The sequence below is a fragment of the Paroedura picta genome, chromosome 3 (assembly GCF_049243985.1).
Source record: "Paroedura picta isolate Pp20150507F chromosome 3, Ppicta_v3.0, whole genome shotgun sequence".
Classification (NCBI taxonomy): domain Eukaryota; kingdom Metazoa; phylum Chordata; class Lepidosauria; order Squamata; family Gekkonidae; genus Paroedura; species Paroedura picta.
In genome coordinates, this window is record NC_135371.1 from 168,382,378 (window position 1) to 168,400,456 (window position 18,079).

Below are 18,079 nucleotides of genomic sequence, written 5' to 3' on the forward strand. Positions count from 1 at the left end.
TGTTTACCCAACTGTTCCTTGCATCCAGATTCCCCATAGTGTTCTTAAATCAGATGAAGGAGTAATTAATCTTTGTCTAAATTATTCATTCGAAGTGATTCCTCAAGAGTTCTGTCCTAGACTTCTGTGTACTATTCCAGGAGGACCTCTGATACAACAAGTTTTACAGTAGGTACCCAAGCACCTGCAAAATCATCATCTTCTAGATCTAGGAAAGGGCAGAGCTATTGTTTACGCAAAAATGAAGAGCAGCTCTCTTAATATGTTCCACCTAAGGCATTTTTGCTAGAGCCTTGGTGGAAAGGGTCTTCACCTTTCTGCCACTTTTGTCACTCTACTCCATGGAAGCTATGTGTAATTCTGGAGAGCTCATCAGCCTCAGTGGCCATCCAGCCATACGCAAAACTTCTGGACCTCACTCCTCTCAGTCAACAGTCTTAGGCTGAAGCACTTCGCATGTAAGCTTTTGGCCTGAGCCTTTCAACTGGGGGTGTGCTCACAGAAGAGTACTAGCTTTAGCTGAGTTGAATTCCCTGGCCTTGAGGAGGAAGGTCAGGCTGTATGCATGAAAGGTTTCCTTGCAGTCTGTTTGCTCTAGTATGGAATGAAGAATACATACTGAATCCCCGCACATCACCTCATTAGGTAAGTGAAATCCCGTTACCGATACAAGTAGTATGTGGATAAATGCTGTTCATTCTCACAGCCATGCAGCTTGAGATATGCTTTGGGGCTCTGAGTTATTTATTTATTTATTAGATTTTTATCGTGCCTTTCTGTCAGGAGCCAAGCGGTTGAGACCCAGCAGATTTGCCCAACAGACATCACTCCCGGGCTTCAGGTTGAAGCTTTAAGTCCTGGATAATCAGGACAGGGATCAGCACATTGCAAAAGCTCTTAGACAGGAATCTTGGCATAGACCCTGGGACAGCGGGTGAATAGCATATATACCTTGACTTGGGGAGGGGGGCATAGAGGCCACACTTGGCAGGAACATTGATTCACACAGAAAGAGCAATAATGTCCTCTGATCTACAAGGTGCCAAAACACCCCATCCGGCCATCTGGCGTTTAGACTGAGTTCCCAGTGAGGACAGCCTTGGAAGAAGAGATAAGGAAGTAAACACAGGATGAGCCTTTGAAATGCAGAAGGAGGTGGGAGGGGTACTCTTGAGCAGGCCTAGGAAGGTGCCACAACTCTGCGGATGATCTGGGAGCACAAAGCTATGAAGTGAACCTCAAAGGGGGCAAAAGATATGGGACAGGAACTAGGGGTTCATGGCACCTTCCCTATGGCTCAGGGTGGTTTACATATAACCCAAAGTTCCACTAGAAAACTAGAGGATCTTTCTGTGATCAAATTTGCTTTAACCTCTGAATCATGTTTATTTGTGAGACTTTGCATGCAGCCAGTAACGCATCCAACTCACACCTTCTTTCTCAGCACCATTTCAAAACTGGTCTGGGACAGCAGCCTTTTCCTCCTGCTTCCCATTAACAGCTCTACCTTTGGGACTGATGCATAGAATCATAGAGTTGGAAGGGACCTCATGGGTCATCTAGTCGAATTCCCTGCACTATGCAGGACACTCACAACCCTATCACTCATCCCCTGTCACTTGCCACCTCCTTGAACCTTAACAGAATCAGCCTCTCCATCAGATGGCTGCCCAGCCTCTGCTTTAAAATTTCCAAAGATGGAGAACTCACCACCTCCCAAGAAAGCCTGTTCCACTGAGAAACCGCTCTAACTGTCAGGAACATGCGTCTCGGTCTTCATGCGTCTCGGTCTCCAAACCCCTCACCATCTTTGTTGCCCTCCTCTGGATGCCTTAAAAGACTGATGAAGCTGTCGCTAGAGATGACGGGAACTGTCCAGGTTTGCTGCTCGTAGTGGAGATAGGAAAGGCCAAACACCACAGGCAGCAAATGAGGAGGAGACATTAGTACAATAAGTCTTATAGTGAAGAGTGTCACACAACTCTTGGCTGAAGCAGAATAGAACAGGAATCAATGTGCAAAGCGCATTTTCCCCAACATCTGATCAAAGGCAAAGTCATATAGTAAAGAAATTTCAATATCTCCACATGCTTCATACCAGCCAAGTTCTGTATTAATTACATTAATTACAGCATACCAGAGTTTAGGAAATACATGGCTACAAAAGAACAGAACACAAGAATATACTTTGAAAAATTTAAAGCTGCTGGCAACTCTACCAGTGACATTTATAAACCACCCTATTCTCTTTCCCCCCTGCAGATGGAACACGGCAGAGAAGGTTATGGGGACTCCAAATCAAACAACAGTGACTGAATTCATCTTGATCGGGTTCTCTGGCCACCCGCAAGCCCAGGCTGTGTTGTTTTCAATTTTCTCGGTGGCCTACCTCATAAGCACTTTTGGGAATGGCCTCATGGTCGTCTTGATCATTGCGGACTCTCACCTTCATTCACCCATGTATTTCTTTCTTGGCACCCTCTGCTCAGTTGATCTCGTCATCTCCAACAACGCCCTTCCTGAAATCCTGATCAACTGCTTCTTTTACATGCCCACCATCTCCTTCTACAGATGCCTGGTTCAGATGTACGTTGGACTCTTATTCGTTGTAATGGAATGCGTCCTTCTGGCCGTCATGGCCTACGACCGCTTTGCGGCGATATGCCGGCCACTCCACTATACGCAGATCATGAGCTGGAGATTTTGCAGTGGTTTAGTGTCTTTATGTGTGAGTCTTGCCTTACTGAATACCTTGATCAACATACTGTTGCAGCCAACCGACTTCTGTGGACGAAAGGTCATTGATCATTTTGGGTGCGAGCTGCAATCGTTCCTCAAACTGGCCTGCTCGGACACTCGTATCAGTGAGCTCTATGTGCAACTCTCCACTCTCATTCTCGTAGTATCGCCCTTTGGTTTTATTGCTTTAACCTACGGGCGCATAGGCTCCGCTGTCCTGGGCATTCGCTCCACTCAGGGTCGCAAGAAAGCTTTCTCCACCTGTAGTTCTCACCTCACCGTGGTCACTATCTTCTATGGTACAATCATAATCATGTACTTGAGGCCACAGCATAAATCTTCCTTAGATCAAGATAAGGTCATAGCTTTACTGTATGGTGTCTTAACCTCTATGCTCAACCCCCTGATCTACAGTTTAAGGAACAGGGATGTGAAGAGAGCTTTCAGTAGCGTGTTTGGTAGGAAGATATCAGATTAAGAACTAGACAACAATATACTATTCTTCTTCTTGTTCTTCTTCTTCTTGTTGTTGTTGTTCTTCTTCAGTGAACTTATATCTTGCTACTTTCCAAAGACTAGTGGCTGCCTCCAACATAACCCCCACCCCTCCCCCCTAAAATCCTCACATAAATCTTATTAAACCTAGGGTTTTAAATCCCCTATCACCATAGAAGATTGGCGGCCTAATCTCAATTGTCCGCTGGAGCTAAGTTTATGCCCCTGTGATAATGCCCGACTGAAGACAATTTCACATATTTTACTGTATTGTCCTTTTTATGAAAGCATCCAAAATATCCAATCCTACCTTTACTATAAGAGCCTCTTGTGGCGCAGAGTGGTAAGGCAGCCGTCTGAAAGGTTTGCCCATGAGGCTGGGAGTTCAATCCCAGCAGCCGGCTCAAGGTTGACTCAGCCTTCCATCCTTCTGAGGTCGGTAAAATGAGCATCCAGCTTGCTGGGGGGTAAACGGTAATGACTGGGGAAGGCACTGGCAAACCACCCCGTATTGAGTCTGCCATGAAAACGCTGGAGGGCGTCACCCCAAGGGTCAGATGTGACTCGGTGCTTGCACAGGGGATACCTTTACCTTTACTATCCCATTACACTAGACATTCATCTCTGTCCTCCCAGAATCGTGACACTCTCGTTAAATTTTTGCTAAGGGATAAAGATTCTCTTATTTCTAACATGGTAGCAAAATTCCTTTACATTTCTTCAACTAGAATAAGATCGAAAAGAATGTCCAAATGGTAGTAATGGATAGGTAAATGCCATCTTATCACTTGGGTTAATGGACTATTCAAGAAGTTGTACTGATTCCTTGTCCCTGTAATTAACTTCCTTGAAGTTTCTTCCCCCTTCTTCTTCACATGTTATAACCCTTTGGTAGGAAGATATCAAAATAAGAACTATACAACAATATACACTTCTTCTTCTTCTTCTTCTTCTTCTTCTTCTTCTTCATTGAACTTATATCTTGCTACTTTCCAAAGACTAGTGGCTGCCTCCAACATAAGCCCCCCCACCATAAAATCCTCATATAAATCTTATTAAACCCAGGGCTTTAAGCCCCCTATCACCACGGAAGATTGGTGGCCTAAAATTCCCTAGACCTCCATAGAAGTGAATACGTGGAGGGGCCATGATATTCCTAGCAACAGCACTGGCCTCAACTAAAGACCTAGCGGAAGAGCTCCATTTTGACAGCTCCATCAGAACCCTCAGCTATCCCAGGAGCTCATTGCACCAGGTTGGGGGCAGGACCAAAAAGGACCTTGCCCTGGTCAAGGTCAATTGTGCTTCCTTAGGGCCAGGGATGTCCAAGAGATCTGTGCCTTGTTATACAATAACATCAGATTTGATGGCCACCCCACAGAAAAGTATATATCATTTGTTGAGATTCCAGCTATTTCCTTCACACAACTGGCTTGCACGATCCGGTGTGAAGTCATCATTATACATTCGACAAAATGGACATGAAATTATAGCAATGAAATCAGTTCCTGGACAAGCATAATTCTAATTGTCAGTCAATGTTCAATAATATCAGCTTGGAAAGGAAGTAATTGGATTCTAGGTTCTATTCAAAGTTCCCATGTGGTAAATAATTTCATGCGATCAATGGATCCCAGAAACTGATCTGTATTTTGGTGTTGGAATCCCATTCTGCAAGACAGTATATGAGTTAGAAGGAAGTATTTGGAACAGGAATATGTTCTAGGATTGGGGGGTGGAGTCATGACTTCTTTCTGAAGGACACTGTGCTTCCTTGTACCAGTGTTGAAAAAACAGCAAATAAGAGCATCAGGATCTGAAATTATGTTTTATTATTTCATCTGCTAATAGCACCGACAGTGTAGTGATATAGTGGTTAAGAGCAGTGGCTTCTAGCCCAGCAAATGTTGGACATGAGTTACAAATGAAACAGAGGGAAAATGTGTGGAAGGGTCTAAAATTTACATTATGCTCTAACTTTCAGAACTTTTATGACCTGATGCATCATTGATATTACCCGAAAGGTTATCTATAATGTAAAAAAAAAAATACGTCTAATATCTTTTGGAAATGCAAATAAAATGATGGAACTGTTTTCATCTTTGGTGGACATGATGGAAGGCAAAAAAATCAACAGATTGTCTGGCAGCCAAACAAGGGACTTTCAGAGGTGGTTTGCTATTGCCTGCCTCTGTGTCATGACCCCAAGTATTCCTTATAGAAACTCCATCTAAATCCTTGGAGGTTTCTAGCCAGGGTCAGTCATGCTTAGCTTCTGAGATATGACAGGATTGGGCCTCCTTGGCCTATGCAGGTCAGGGCTCCCTTTTATCTCGCTGGCCAGGAAAAACGATCTGCAGAAAGCGGGGAGTAAAATGCTTCCCATCCAAAAACCTGTGGCCAGCGGAAAGCAGGGTATAACATTACTCTGAGCTATTTAAACCCAACAGCTAACTGACAGGGAGTTCCTGCCACTCAGCCATTTTCCCTGAACAGCAGAAAGCAGGGGTTTATGTGGCTTTCAACCCCTGCTTTCTACTCTTCAGAAACTGCCACGAACCACCACAAGATGGATCAAAATTCATGAGAGTTCATGGTAGCGCTTCAAATCATGAACTGGAACGGGCCAAAAGTCATGGCTTTGTGCCCATCGCTAAATAAAGATTGAGGACATTGCAAAGGATTACAGTGAGAAATGGGTTGTTTACCCAACTGTTCCTCACATCCATATTCCCCATAGTGTTGAACAAGTAATTAATCTTTGTCTAAAGTATTCGTTCAAAGTGATTCCCCAAGAGTCCTGTCTTTGACGTTTGTGTACTATTCCAGGAGGACCACTAATATGACAATTTTTAGAACGGTCAGTAACCAGGTACCTGCAAAATCAACATCTTCTATATCTAGGAACAGGCAGAGGTGTTCTTTCCACAAGAATGAAGACCTGATCCCTTAATGTCTTCCACAAAAAGAAATATAGCCTTTCACCCTCATCTTTGTTCTACGTCCTGGAAGCTCTAGCAGGCTTGGATCAGCTTCCCTTGCCATCCGGCCAAACACAAAACCTCTGGACCCCAGTCCGAGACTGAAACAGTTAGTGTAAGCTTTTGCCTCGGCAAATAAATTTCAAATTGGGGATGTACTCGTGGAAGAGGACTAGATTTAGTCTTATTTTCTAGCTGTGAAGAGGAAAGCTAAGCAGCTTGCATGACAGGCTTCCTTGCAGTCTGTTTGCTGTAGCAGGGAATGAAGAATGTAAATGGAAGAATCCCCGTTTACGGTCTGTGGACCTTTCCAGGTAAGTAAAACCCCATTACTGACAAAGGTAATATGAATATAAATGCTGTTCATCTCCAGCTTGATACTTGCTTTGGCACTCTGAATTTTGATCCTGATTTCCATTGGCCAACGAGGAGGTATTCCCCCCCCCAAAAAAAATGTTTCAACTATAGAAACATGAGTCCTTGAAGAGGTTTCACAATCCGTGACTCATTTTGATATAGATTTCTCATAGCGAGTGAGTACGATCTGAATCTAAACACAGAAGCAATGTAAAAGTTATATGTATTATTATTCATAGAATCATAGAATTATACCATTGGAAAGGTCCATACAGGCCATCTAGTACAACCCCCTGCTCAAAGCAGGATCAGCCCAAAGCATCCTAAAGCATCCAAGAAAAGAGGGGAAGCTCACCACCTCCTTAGGCAGCCTATTCCACTGCTGAACTACTCTGACTGTGAAATTCCCCCCCTGATATCTAGCCTATATCGTTGTACTTGTAGTTTAAACCCATTACTGTGCATCCTTTCCTCTGCAGCCAACGGAAACAGCATCCTGCCCTCCTCTAAATGACAACCTTTCAAATACTTAAAGAGGGCTATCATGTCCCCTATCAACCTCCTTTTCTCCAGGCTGAACATTGCCCTCAACCTATCTTCATAGGGCTTGGTCCCTTGGCCCCAGATCATCCTCGTCACTCTCCTCTGTACCCTTTCAATTTTATCCACGTCCTTCTTGAAGTGAGGCCTCCAGAACTGCACACAGTACTCCAGGTGTGGTCTGACCAGTGCCGTATACAATGGGACCATGACATCTTGTGATTTTGATGTGATGCCCCTGTTGATACAGCCCAAAATGGTCTTTGCCTTTTTTACCGCTCTATCACACTGCCTGCTCATGTTTAGTTTACAATCCACAAGTACCCCAAGGTCTTGTTCACACCCAGAAGTACCCCAAGGTCTCTGAGGCTATCCTCAGAGTTCTTCCACCCCCCGCCCCAATCTAGTGCCCGTTATTAAATACATTTGATTTATATCTTGACCCTCAGCATCTCAGGGTGGCTAGTAGCACAGTTAAAATACATCTTAATTACATTAAAAACATTATAAAAACCATAATTACTACAAAACCGACAATGTATTAGACTAGGATCAATTGACTTCTAGTCAACGAAATGGCCAGCCGGTGCTTCTGGGAGTCTCTAGGAGGATTCAGTATTAACCTTTGTTGTCATGGCCAGAATTAAGTCTGTGCTTTACACGTTGCTGAAGTCACCTATACCAAAGACCTCAAAAAACAACAAAATTAATTACACTCATTAAGTTCAGTGGGCTTTCAAGTATCCTGGATTTTAGGAAAGATGTAGATACAAAAGAACAGATCTCAATAAAGTATTTCAGAATTTGAAAGCTCATGAAAACTCTGCCAGTGCCACTGATAACCCTTCCCATTCTCTTTTGCCTGCAGAAGGAATAAGGCAGAGGACATCATGGGAACTCCAAATGAGACCACAGTGACTGAATTCATCTTGGTTGGTTTATCGGGACACCCGCAAGCCCAGGCTGTGTTGTTTTCATTTTTCTCAGTGGTGTACCTCATAAGCACTTTTGGGAATGGGCTCATGGTCATCTTGATCATTGCGGACTCTCACCTTCATTCTCCCATGTATTTCTTTCTTTGCGTCCTCTCCTCGGTAGACCTCATCATTTCCAACAATGTACTCCCTGAAATCCTGGTCCACTGCTTCTTTTACATGCCCACCATCTCCTTCTACAGATGCCTGGTTCAGATGTACGTTGGTCTCTTATTCGTTGCAACGGAATGTCTTCTTCTGGCGGTCATGGCCTACGACCGTTCCGTAGCAATATGCCAGCCCCTCCACTACATGCAGATCATGAGCTGGAGATTTTGTAGCAGTTTAATTTCTTTATGCATGAGCCTTTCTTTACTGAACATGTTGATCAACATACTGTTGCAGCCAACTGACTTCTGTGGACAAAAGATCATTGATCATTTTGGGTGCGAGCTGCAATCGTTCCTCAAACTGGCCTGCTCGGACACTCACATCAGTGAGCTCTACGTGCAACTCTCCACCCTTGTTGTCGTAGTATCACCCTTTGGTTTTATTGTTGTAACCTACGGGCGGATAGGCTTAGCAATCCTGCGCATTCGCTCCACCCAGGGTCGCAAAAAGGCTTTCTCCACCTGTAGTTCTCACCTCACTGTGGTCGGTGTCTTTTATGGTACCATCATAATTATGTACTTGAAGCCCCAACAGAAATCCATCTCAGATAAAGAGAAGGTCATAGCTTTACTGTATGGCGCCTTAACTCCCACGCTCAACCCCCTGATCTACAGCTTGAGAAACAGGGATGTGAAGGGAGCTTTCTGGAGAGTGTTTGGTAGGGAAAAGTCAGAATAAAAATGAGCGCACTACAACTACACAGCTACACAAGAGCCTCTTGTGGTGCAGAGTGGTAAGCAGTAGAAATGCTGTCTGAAGCAATGCCCATGAGGTTGGGAGTTCGATCCCAGCAGCCGGCTCAAAGTTGACTCAGCCTTCCATCCTTCTGAGGTCGGTAAAATGAGTACCCAGCTTGCTGGGGGGTAAACGGTAATGACTGGGGAAGGCACTGGCAAGGCCACCCTGTATTGAGTCTGCCATGAAAATGCTGGAGGGCGTCACTCCAAGGGTCAGACATGACTCGGTGCTCGCACAAGGGATACCTTTACCTTTACAACTATATTCTCCACTTTTTGTTATGGAAACCTTTTCATACAAAAACATTGTCTGATATGATGACCAAGACATTCATAGTTTGCCATGTGCGCTGGAAAAACCTGCCAGCACCGATTCCTTGCCGGGCAGAAACGTAGACAAGTATTAATCAGTTGTTGAGATTCCGGTTATTTCCTGCACACAATTGACATCCGTAATGGCCATTAATCTGATCTGAAGCAGCCACTATATTATATTGTACAAAATGGGCATGAAATTTTAGCGATGACCACAGGTTCTGGGACAATAATAATTCTAACTGTAAGCTAACTAATATTCATTTGAAAGGAATATGGTAGGAATTGGATTCTTGATATCTCTGGGTTCTAATGAAAAATTCCCTTTTGCCAAGTAATGTTGTGGAAGCACTAGATCTCTGAACAGTGGTCTGGATTTTGATGGTGGAATCCTATTTGCATCCTTATTTATGAATCCTGGACAATGCCCATTCCCAGAGTGAGAAGCAAGCACGTTTTTGAAACACAAATAAATTCTAGGATTGGGTGGTGGAGCAATGACCGTTTTTCTGAAGGCCTCTCTGCTTCCTTGTATCAGTTACTACTAAAAAGTGTGCCAGGAGCTAAATTGTGTTGTGTTCTTTCATCTGTTAATGGCCAAGAGAATTCAGCTTTCCGGCTGATCACCAAATAAAAGCTACTTGGGGTTTTTGTCATCAATTTAGTTTCTGAACATGTGGGCATTGCTTTTGAACATGTAGAGAGCCATCTTGGTGTCGTGGTTAGCAGTGCAGACTTCTAATCTGGCAAGCCAGGTTTGATTCCCCACTTCTCCACAAGCAACCAGCTGGGTGACCTTGGGCTCGCCACAGCACTGATAAAGCTGTTTTGACCGAGCAGGATATATATTATGAAATGTAAGCTCTACAAATATTTCTTTTCTAAATACTAGTTTTGTATTATCAGGAAAGATTTTTTTCACAGTCAGAGTAGTTCAGCAGTGGAATAGGCTGCCTAAGGAGGTGGTGAGCTCCCCCTCACTGGCAGTCTTCAAGCAAAGGTTGGATACACACTTTTCTTGGATGCTTTAGGATGCTCTGGGCTGATCCTGCGTTGAGCAGGGGGTGGGACTACATAGCCTGTATGGCCCCTTCCAACTTTATGATTCTACTAGATATTAAGCCCGCTGTGGGCAAAATACAGCGGGCCCTAGCATGATGGGTGGGTGGAGGGATGGGGCGAAGGAAGGAGGAAAAGGAGAGAGACAGAAGAAGAGGGAGAGAAACAGGTAGCCTGAAAGAGGCAGATGGAAGAGAGGGAGGAAGGGAGGAAGGGAAAAACAAAGGGAATGCTGGGAGGAAGGGAAGGAGAAAGGCAATGCTGGGAGGAAGGGAGGAACAGAGTAAGGTAAGTGGGCTTGGGACCTTCTGCTGGGCCCAGGGGCAGTCTTGGCTGCTCCAGGGCCTGGCAGAAGGCTCGGGACGGGGGCGGTGGGCTCCGCGGCCTACTGCCAGGCCTAGGAGCAGGCTCGGCTGCTCCAGGGCCTGGCAGAAGGCTCGGGACGGGGGCGGTGGGCTCCGCGGCCAACTGCCAGGCCTAGGAGCAGGCTCGGCTGCTCCAGGGCCTGGCAGAAGGCTCGGGGGCGGTGGGCTACGCGGCCTACTGCCAGGCCTAGGAGCAGGCTCGGCTGCTCCAGGGCCTGGCAGAAGGCTCGGGACTTCGGGAGTGGGCTTTGTGGCCTTCTGGCGGGCCCAAGGGCAGGCGAGCCTGCCCCAGGGCCCGGCAGAAGGCTCCCTGGGCGAGGGGAAGCCGGCCGGAGGACTTACCGCTGGGGAAGGCTTCTTCCTCTGAGTGGCAACTCCCCGGCCGGCTTCGCGGCTCCTGATTGGGCCCTCTGAGTTTTATCCCGGACAGGGCCCGCCCTAACTCCTCCCCACCAGCCCTTACTTCTTTATTCCTACCGCTCCTCCGGAGCGGGGGGAGGTTTAAAGATGATTATATAATAATATGCAGTATTTTCTTTCCTTTTCTATTTTATCTTTCTAAATTAAAAAAAAATCTCTGAAACACAGTCAATGATATTAAAATCCCGATTATATTTGAAAGCATTTTACAGCTTTCACAAAATATATACTAGTTGGCATTAAGAAGGGTTTTGTTCTTTAGTGGATGGAATTACCCTTTACGCTACAATGTGTGTCTCCCCATAGATGTTTTCTCAGGGGAGGGAGGAAACAGAAGGGAGGCCAGCCAATATGACGTTCTTTGATGGTATGATTTCCAGCCGCAGACTTTGTAGTGGTTTAGTGGTTTACTGTGTGGTCCATTCCTCACTGAATACCATGTTTAATGCATTGTTGCAGCCAACTTACTTCTGTGGGCAGAATATCATTAACCATTTTGCGTGTGAGCCGGAAACATTCCGCAAACTGGGATGTTCTGACAAATATGCCAGTGACCTCTATGTGCAAGTTTCCATCCTCGTTAATGTGCTATCACCCTTTGTTTTTATCGTTGTGACCTACGGGCGCATAGGTGTAGTACTACTACTACTACTACTACTACTACTAGTAGTAGTAGTAGTAGTAGTAGTAGTAGTGTTATTATTATTTAATTTATTGCCCACTACTCCCCGGAAGCTCGTGGTGGGTTCAACCTCTGTTAAAAACCCAGAAAAAAACCCTTAACAATTAAAACAGATTACTACATAAAACCATGAAACCATAAGACACAGGGGTAACATGACCCCATAATAATAATACCCTAATCATCTAAGTAGGCGAGGGGGGTGGAAGAGGGTGCAGATCGAATTTGCTAGCACCGCTTCTGTAGGAGGGGCCCTAATCTACCTGACCACCCAACCTCACCCATAGATCTGGCGGAAGAGCTCCGTTTTGCAGGCCCCGTGGAAAGCTGAAAGCTCCCGCAGGGCCCGCAGCTCCTCCGGGAGTTGATTTCACCAGGTTGGGGCCTGGACCAAATAGGCCCTGGCTCTGGTCAAGGCCAGGCGAGCTTCTCTGGGGCCAGGAATGACCAAAGGATTCGCATCCGCAGAGCGTAAGGCCCTACACGGGGCATAGGGCGGCAGGCGGTCCCTCAGATATACAGGGCCCAGACTGTGGATGGCCTTGAAGGTCAAAACCAAAACCTTGAACCGGATCTGGGACAGAACTGGCAGCCAGTGCAGCTGCCTGAGCACCGGCTGGATGTGGGCCCTCCTAGGTGTTCCAGTGAGGGCCCTAGCAGCTGCATTCTGAACCCGCTGTAATTTCTGGATCAAGCCCAAGGGAACTAATAAAATATTAACTAAAAATATTACAAAGCACTTTCCCAGTTTTCATACAGGACCCGTACTAATAATTATCCTAACACTGTAGTACAAGCGAAAATTCTTCAAAAACGATGGACATAAGTGATTCGTACGCTGTTGCCACACTTGCTTGACCCCCAAATCACCTGTCATAAGATTCTATTATATAAATAAAATAATTTTAAATAAGCATCAGAATTTGGGGAAATTCATGGCATCAGGAACATCGCTTCAAGGAAGACAAATCAGGCCAATATTCATGAAGAACTTTAGTTGGAGCCCATGTTTCTATTGAAAACGATTGAGATCCATGAAAAGGATCACAAAGTAATGTTTACACAACTATTCCTTACAGTCACATTCTGCACAGTGCTCTTCAAGTTTACTTCAGATGAAAGAGTCATTAATCTTCGAATCTTAAGTATTCCTTTGACGGGATTCCCCAGGAGTTCTACTTCTTTGTACTATTCCAGGAGGAGCTCTGACACTACAGTTTGGAGAAAGGTAGGTACCAGCTACCTGCAAAATCATCCTCTTCTGTACTCAAGAATGGGCAGAGCTGTTCTTTACACAAGAATGAAGAGCAGATCTTCTTAGTGCCACATAAGGCATTGTTCCCCCAGAGCTTCACTCAAAAGGACCTTCCGCTTTTCACCATATTCTCCATTCTGCTGCTTTGGAGCTCTAGGCGGTGCCGGAGAGCTGATCTGCTTCACTTGCCATCCAGCCGAAAACAAAACTTCTTGACCACTTTCTTCGAAGATATCAGTCTTAAGCTGAAACGGTTAGCCTTTGCAAAAATAATTTCGAACTGGGGGCGTAAAGAAGGGGATTTAGTTACATTCCCTGGCCTTGAAGAAGAAGGCTAGTCTGAAAGGCTTTCTGACGGTCTGTTTGCTGTAATATGAAGAATAGATATTGAAGAATTCCTGCCAGTGCTCAGGGACCTCCCTAGGTAAGTCAAATCCCATTTTCGGCAAAACTGATATGTGTTATCAATGCTGTTCATCTCCAGATCCGCACATCTTGGTATTTCCACTGAGGTTCTGAATTTTTCTTTGGGAGACTTGACTTTCTCACAAGATGCACCATGTTCTTTCCTCCACTTCCTCTCCACTTGGCTTTCCTGCAGTAAGATGAATATTATATCATCAAGTCACAGCTGATTGATGATGACCTTAGCAAGGGGATTTCAAGGTTGGTGAGAACCAAAGATGATCTGGGGCCAAGGGACCAAGCCCTATGAAGATAGGTTGAGGGACTTGGGAATGTTCAGCCTGGAGAAAAGGAGGTTGAGAGGGGACATGATAGCCCTCTTTAAGTATTTGAAAGGTTGTCACTTGGAGGAGGGCAGGATGCTGTTTCTGTTGGCTGCAGAGGAGAGGACACGCAGTAATGGGTTTAAACTACAAGTACAACGATATAGGCTAGATATCAGTGGAAAAAATTTCGCAGTCAGAGTAGTTCAGCAGTGGAATAGGCTGCCTAAGGAGGTGGTGAACTCCCTCTCACCGGCAGTCTTCAAGCAAAGGTTGGATACACACTTTTCTTGGATGTTTAGGATGCCTTGGGCTGATCCTGCGTTGAGCAGGGGGTTGAACTAGATGGCCTGTATGGCCCTTTCCAACTCTATGATTCTGTGATTCTATGATTCTATGAAAGCAAGTTAGCCATCGCCTTCCTCTGCACATTCTTCCTCGGTGGCCTCCCTTTCCAGTACCAACCCAACTTAGCTTCCGGAATCCAATGAGAACAGGTCTTTCTATGTTGCCTTCCTTTCCACAATAATATTACAGTACAACAAATCTTATAGGGAAGGAGTATCACACGACTCTTGGCTACAGCAGAGTAGAATAGTGATTGATGAGGAGTTTGTGACATCTTTTCAAAGGCACAGTAATATAGAATCATAGAATAATAGAGTTGGAAGGGACCTCCTGGGTCATCTAGTCCAACCTCCTGCACTATGCAGGACACTCACAACCCTATCGCTCATCCACTGTCACCTGCCACCCCCTTGAACCTTCACAGAATCAGCCTCTCCGTCAGACGGCTCTCCAGCCTCTGTTTAAAAATTTCCAAAGACGGAGAACCCACCACCTCCCGAGGAAGCCTGTATATTGTTGTTGTTGTTGTTGTTGTTGTTGTTATATTTCCCACCACTCCTGACATTGGCTCCTGGTGGGTTACAATCATACATGCTAAAAACCCCAATAAAATCCCATTAAAACAGTCCAAGGACACAACAAACCCAACAACATGGTGGTAGTTCTCAATTTCCCATCCTCCCCAATAAAACATCGAATAAGGTGAGTGGGAAGAGAAATATCACCCAAATGCCGGGTTTCTTTTAAGGGGCAATGTCTTGAGAGACGTCTGAACCAGATAATAACATTATTTCCCATCCCCAAGAAGATGCATGTGAGAAGTTCAATTCTTTAAATGTAGCACTTTGACCGTGGCTTGGAAGATGATGATGATGAAATTAAACAAAAATCAAAATCAAGCCCCCCCCCCCCCCTCAATATCACAAAGCTTCGGTACTTTTATGTTTTATGGAAAAACCAGTCTTTGAAGACGTCTCATAATCCGTGAGACGTTTTATGTATTTATTTATCCATTCATTCATTCTTTAACTTATATACCGCTGCACTCAAAGACTTGTGGTGGTTTACAATAAAATAATAAAAACAGCCTAACCCTTAAAATCCCCACGTTTTGATACAGATTTGCCAAGGGGAAAGAATAAAAACCGGAATCTAAATAGAGAACCCATGTAAAAGGCATTATATCAATTCAGTATTAATCTCTGTAGCCATGGTCACAATTACCTCTGTCTTTATACGTCACTGAGTACTCTGGTGCCAATGGCCTTAATAAACCGCAACATGAATTGCACTTCAGCCTCATTACATTCAGGTTTCGGAAATGCATAAGTACAAAAGAAGAGAACTCAATAAAGTTTTTCAAAAGTTGAAAGCTCAAGAAAACTGCCAGTTCCACTGATAACACATCCTGTCCACTTTTTTTCTCTACAGAAGAAATGAGGACATCATGGGGACTCCAAATGAGACAATGGTGACTGAATTCATCTTGATCGGCTTATCAGGACACCCGCAAGCCCAGGCTGTGTTCTTTTCATGCTTCTTGGTGGTGTACCTCATAAGCACTCTTGGGAATGGCCTCATGGTCGTCTTGATCATTGCTGACACCCACCTTCATTCTCCCATGTATTTCTTCCTTTGCACCCTCTCTACAATAGATCTCATCATCTCCAACAGCGGACCTCCGGGAGCCCTGGTCAACTGCTTCTTTTACATGCCCACCATCTCCTTCTACAGATGCTTGGTTCAGATATATGTTGGTGTATTGTTTGTTACAATGGAATGTACCCTTCTGGCTGCTATGGCATACGACCGCTTTGCAGCGATATGCCGGCCACTCCGCTATACACAGATCATGAGCTGGAGAGTTTGTAGCGGTTTGGTGTCTTTCTGTGTGGTCCATGCCTCAGTGAATACCTTGATCAACATCCTGTTGCGGCCAACCAACTTCTGTGGCCGAAATGTCCTTAACCATTTTGTGTGTGAGTTGCAATCATTCTTCAACCTGGCCTGCTTGAACACGCGTGTCACGGAGCTCTACATGCAGCTTGCCACCTTTGTTAACGTAGCGGTACCTTTTGTCTTCATCATTGTGACCTACGGGCGCATAGGCTTAGCTATCCTGCGCATTCGCTCCACCCAGGGTCGCAAAAAGGCTTTCTCCACCTGTAGTTCTCATCTCACTGTGGTCACTATCTTTTATGGGACACTCCTGTTCATGTACTTGAAGCCCCAACAGAAATCCATCTCAGATCAAGATAAGGTCATATCCTTAATGTATGGTATCTTAACGCCCATGGTCAACCCCCTGATCTACAGCTTGAGAAACAGGGATGTGAAGGGAGCTTTCTGGAGAGTGTTTGGTAGGAAAATGTCCTCATAAAAATGAGCACAATACAACAATAAACTCAACTTCTGCTCCTGAAAGCTTTTTCATCCAACCATGTCATCATATATGATGACCTACATGTCCATGTTAGCCATTTGTAGTGGAAAACCTGCCCTCGCCAATCTCTTCCTACACAGAAACATAGACAAGTATTTATCACTTCTTGAGATCTTGAAATATCGTGTCCAGATCACAGGAGGTGATGGTACCAATTTACTCTGCTCTGGTTCGGCCTCACTTGGAGCCCTGTGTTCAGTTTTGGTCACCCCAATTGAAGAGGAATGTTGACAAACTAGAATGTGTCCAGAGGAGGGCAACAAAGATGGTGAAGGGTTTGGAGACCAACACGTATGAAGAAAGGTTGGGGGAGCTTGGTCTGTTTAGCCTAGAGAGGAGACGACTGAGAGGGCAACTGATAACCATCTTCAAGTATTTAAAAGGGTGCCATATAAAGGATAGAGCAGAATTGTTCTCTCTTGCCCCAGAGGGAAAGACCAGAACGAATGGGATGGAATTAATTCAAAAGAAATTCCATCTAAACATCCGGAAGAAGTTCCTGACATTTAGAGCGGTTTCTCAGTGGAACAGGCTTCCTCGGGAGATGGTGGGTTCTCCATCTTTGGAAATTTTTAAACACAGGCTAGATAGCCATCTGACGGAGAGGCTGATTCTGTGAAGGCAAAGGGGTGGCAGGTTACAGTAGATGAGCGATTGGGATGCGAGTGTCCTGCATAGTGCAGAGGGTTGGAATATATGACCCATGAGGCCCCTTCCAACTCTATGATTCTATGAACTTCATTAGCTTTCATAATAGACCAGTGGTTCTCAACCTGGGGGTCGGGACCCCTTTGGGGGTCGAACAACCCTTTCACAGAGGTCGCGGCAGGGCAAGCAGCTTGGCCGGGAGGGGTGGGGTACCACCAACTCTTCTTCTTCTTGTATTAGCGATGCATTCACAAGAGTGTCAGGAGCTAAAATTGTGTTTTATTCTTGCATCTGCTGATGGCTAAGATAACTGAGCTTTCTTACTGATCATCAAATAAAAGGTATTTGGTGTTTTTTGTGTTTGGTTTAGTGTCTGTATGTGTTGGCCTTGCCTTATTAAATAGGGCTACCATTGGAGCTCCTCCACCAAGCATCCGACTGAAGTCAACTCGACCTAAAAATATCCAGCGGTCCCCTCCATAATCTGAATGATTCTGACCTCCCAGGGGCTCTGTTAAAGTTGTTCTATTGAAAATTGTTCAATGAATGAATTATGGTAATCTGTTAAACTTATATTACTGATAGAATTGTTATTGATATGTTATGTTGCAAGTGTTATCTGTTATATGATGTTCTATGTATCCCACGATGTTCCTTGGAAACCACCCTGGGCCGCATGGGAAGGTGGTGTAAAAATCTAAGAAAACAAACAAATAAATAATTACCATTGGCTAGTTTGCAAGATCCGGCCTCCTATTGGTTGTTGTAATTGCCCAAATTCAGGGGGTGGGCTGTTGTTTTAGTTCAGTTGTGTGCGATCCA

General features: G+C 44.9%; 2 protein-coding genes across 2 annotated transcripts; both read left to right on the forward strand.

The window, feature by feature from the left end:
* The first annotated feature begins 6,405 nt into the window (after nucleotides 1-6,405).
* LOC143831406 (olfactory receptor 13H1-like) lies at nucleotides 6,406-8,935 on the forward strand. Its single transcript, XM_077324401.1, has 2 exons — nucleotides 6,406-6,529; nucleotides 7,981-8,935. Exon 2 carries the CDS (start codon nucleotides 8,003-8,005, stop codon nucleotides 8,933-8,935), a length of 933 nt encoding a protein of 310 aa, XP_077180516.1. The 5' UTR covers nucleotides 6,406-6,529; nucleotides 7,981-8,002.
* A 6,678-nt stretch (nucleotides 8,936-15,613) lies between these two features.
* Nucleotides 15,614-16,546, forward strand: LOC143831226 (olfactory receptor 13H1-like). Its single transcript, XM_077324287.1, has one exon. The coding sequence runs from the start codon at nucleotides 15,614-15,616 to the stop codon at nucleotides 16,544-16,546; it is 933 nt and encodes a 310-aa protein (XP_077180402.1).
* The last annotated feature ends 1,533 nt before the right edge of the window (nucleotides 16,547-18,079 follow it).

Coding starts and splice junctions, on each gene's coding strand:
- LOC143831226 (XM_077324287.1), top strand. CDS start 15,614: ATGGGGACTCCAAATGAGACAATGGTGACTGAATTCATCTTGATCGGC.
- LOC143831406 (XM_077324401.1), top strand. CDS start 8,003: ATGGGAACTCCAAATGAGACCACAGTGACTGAATTCATCTTGGTTGGT.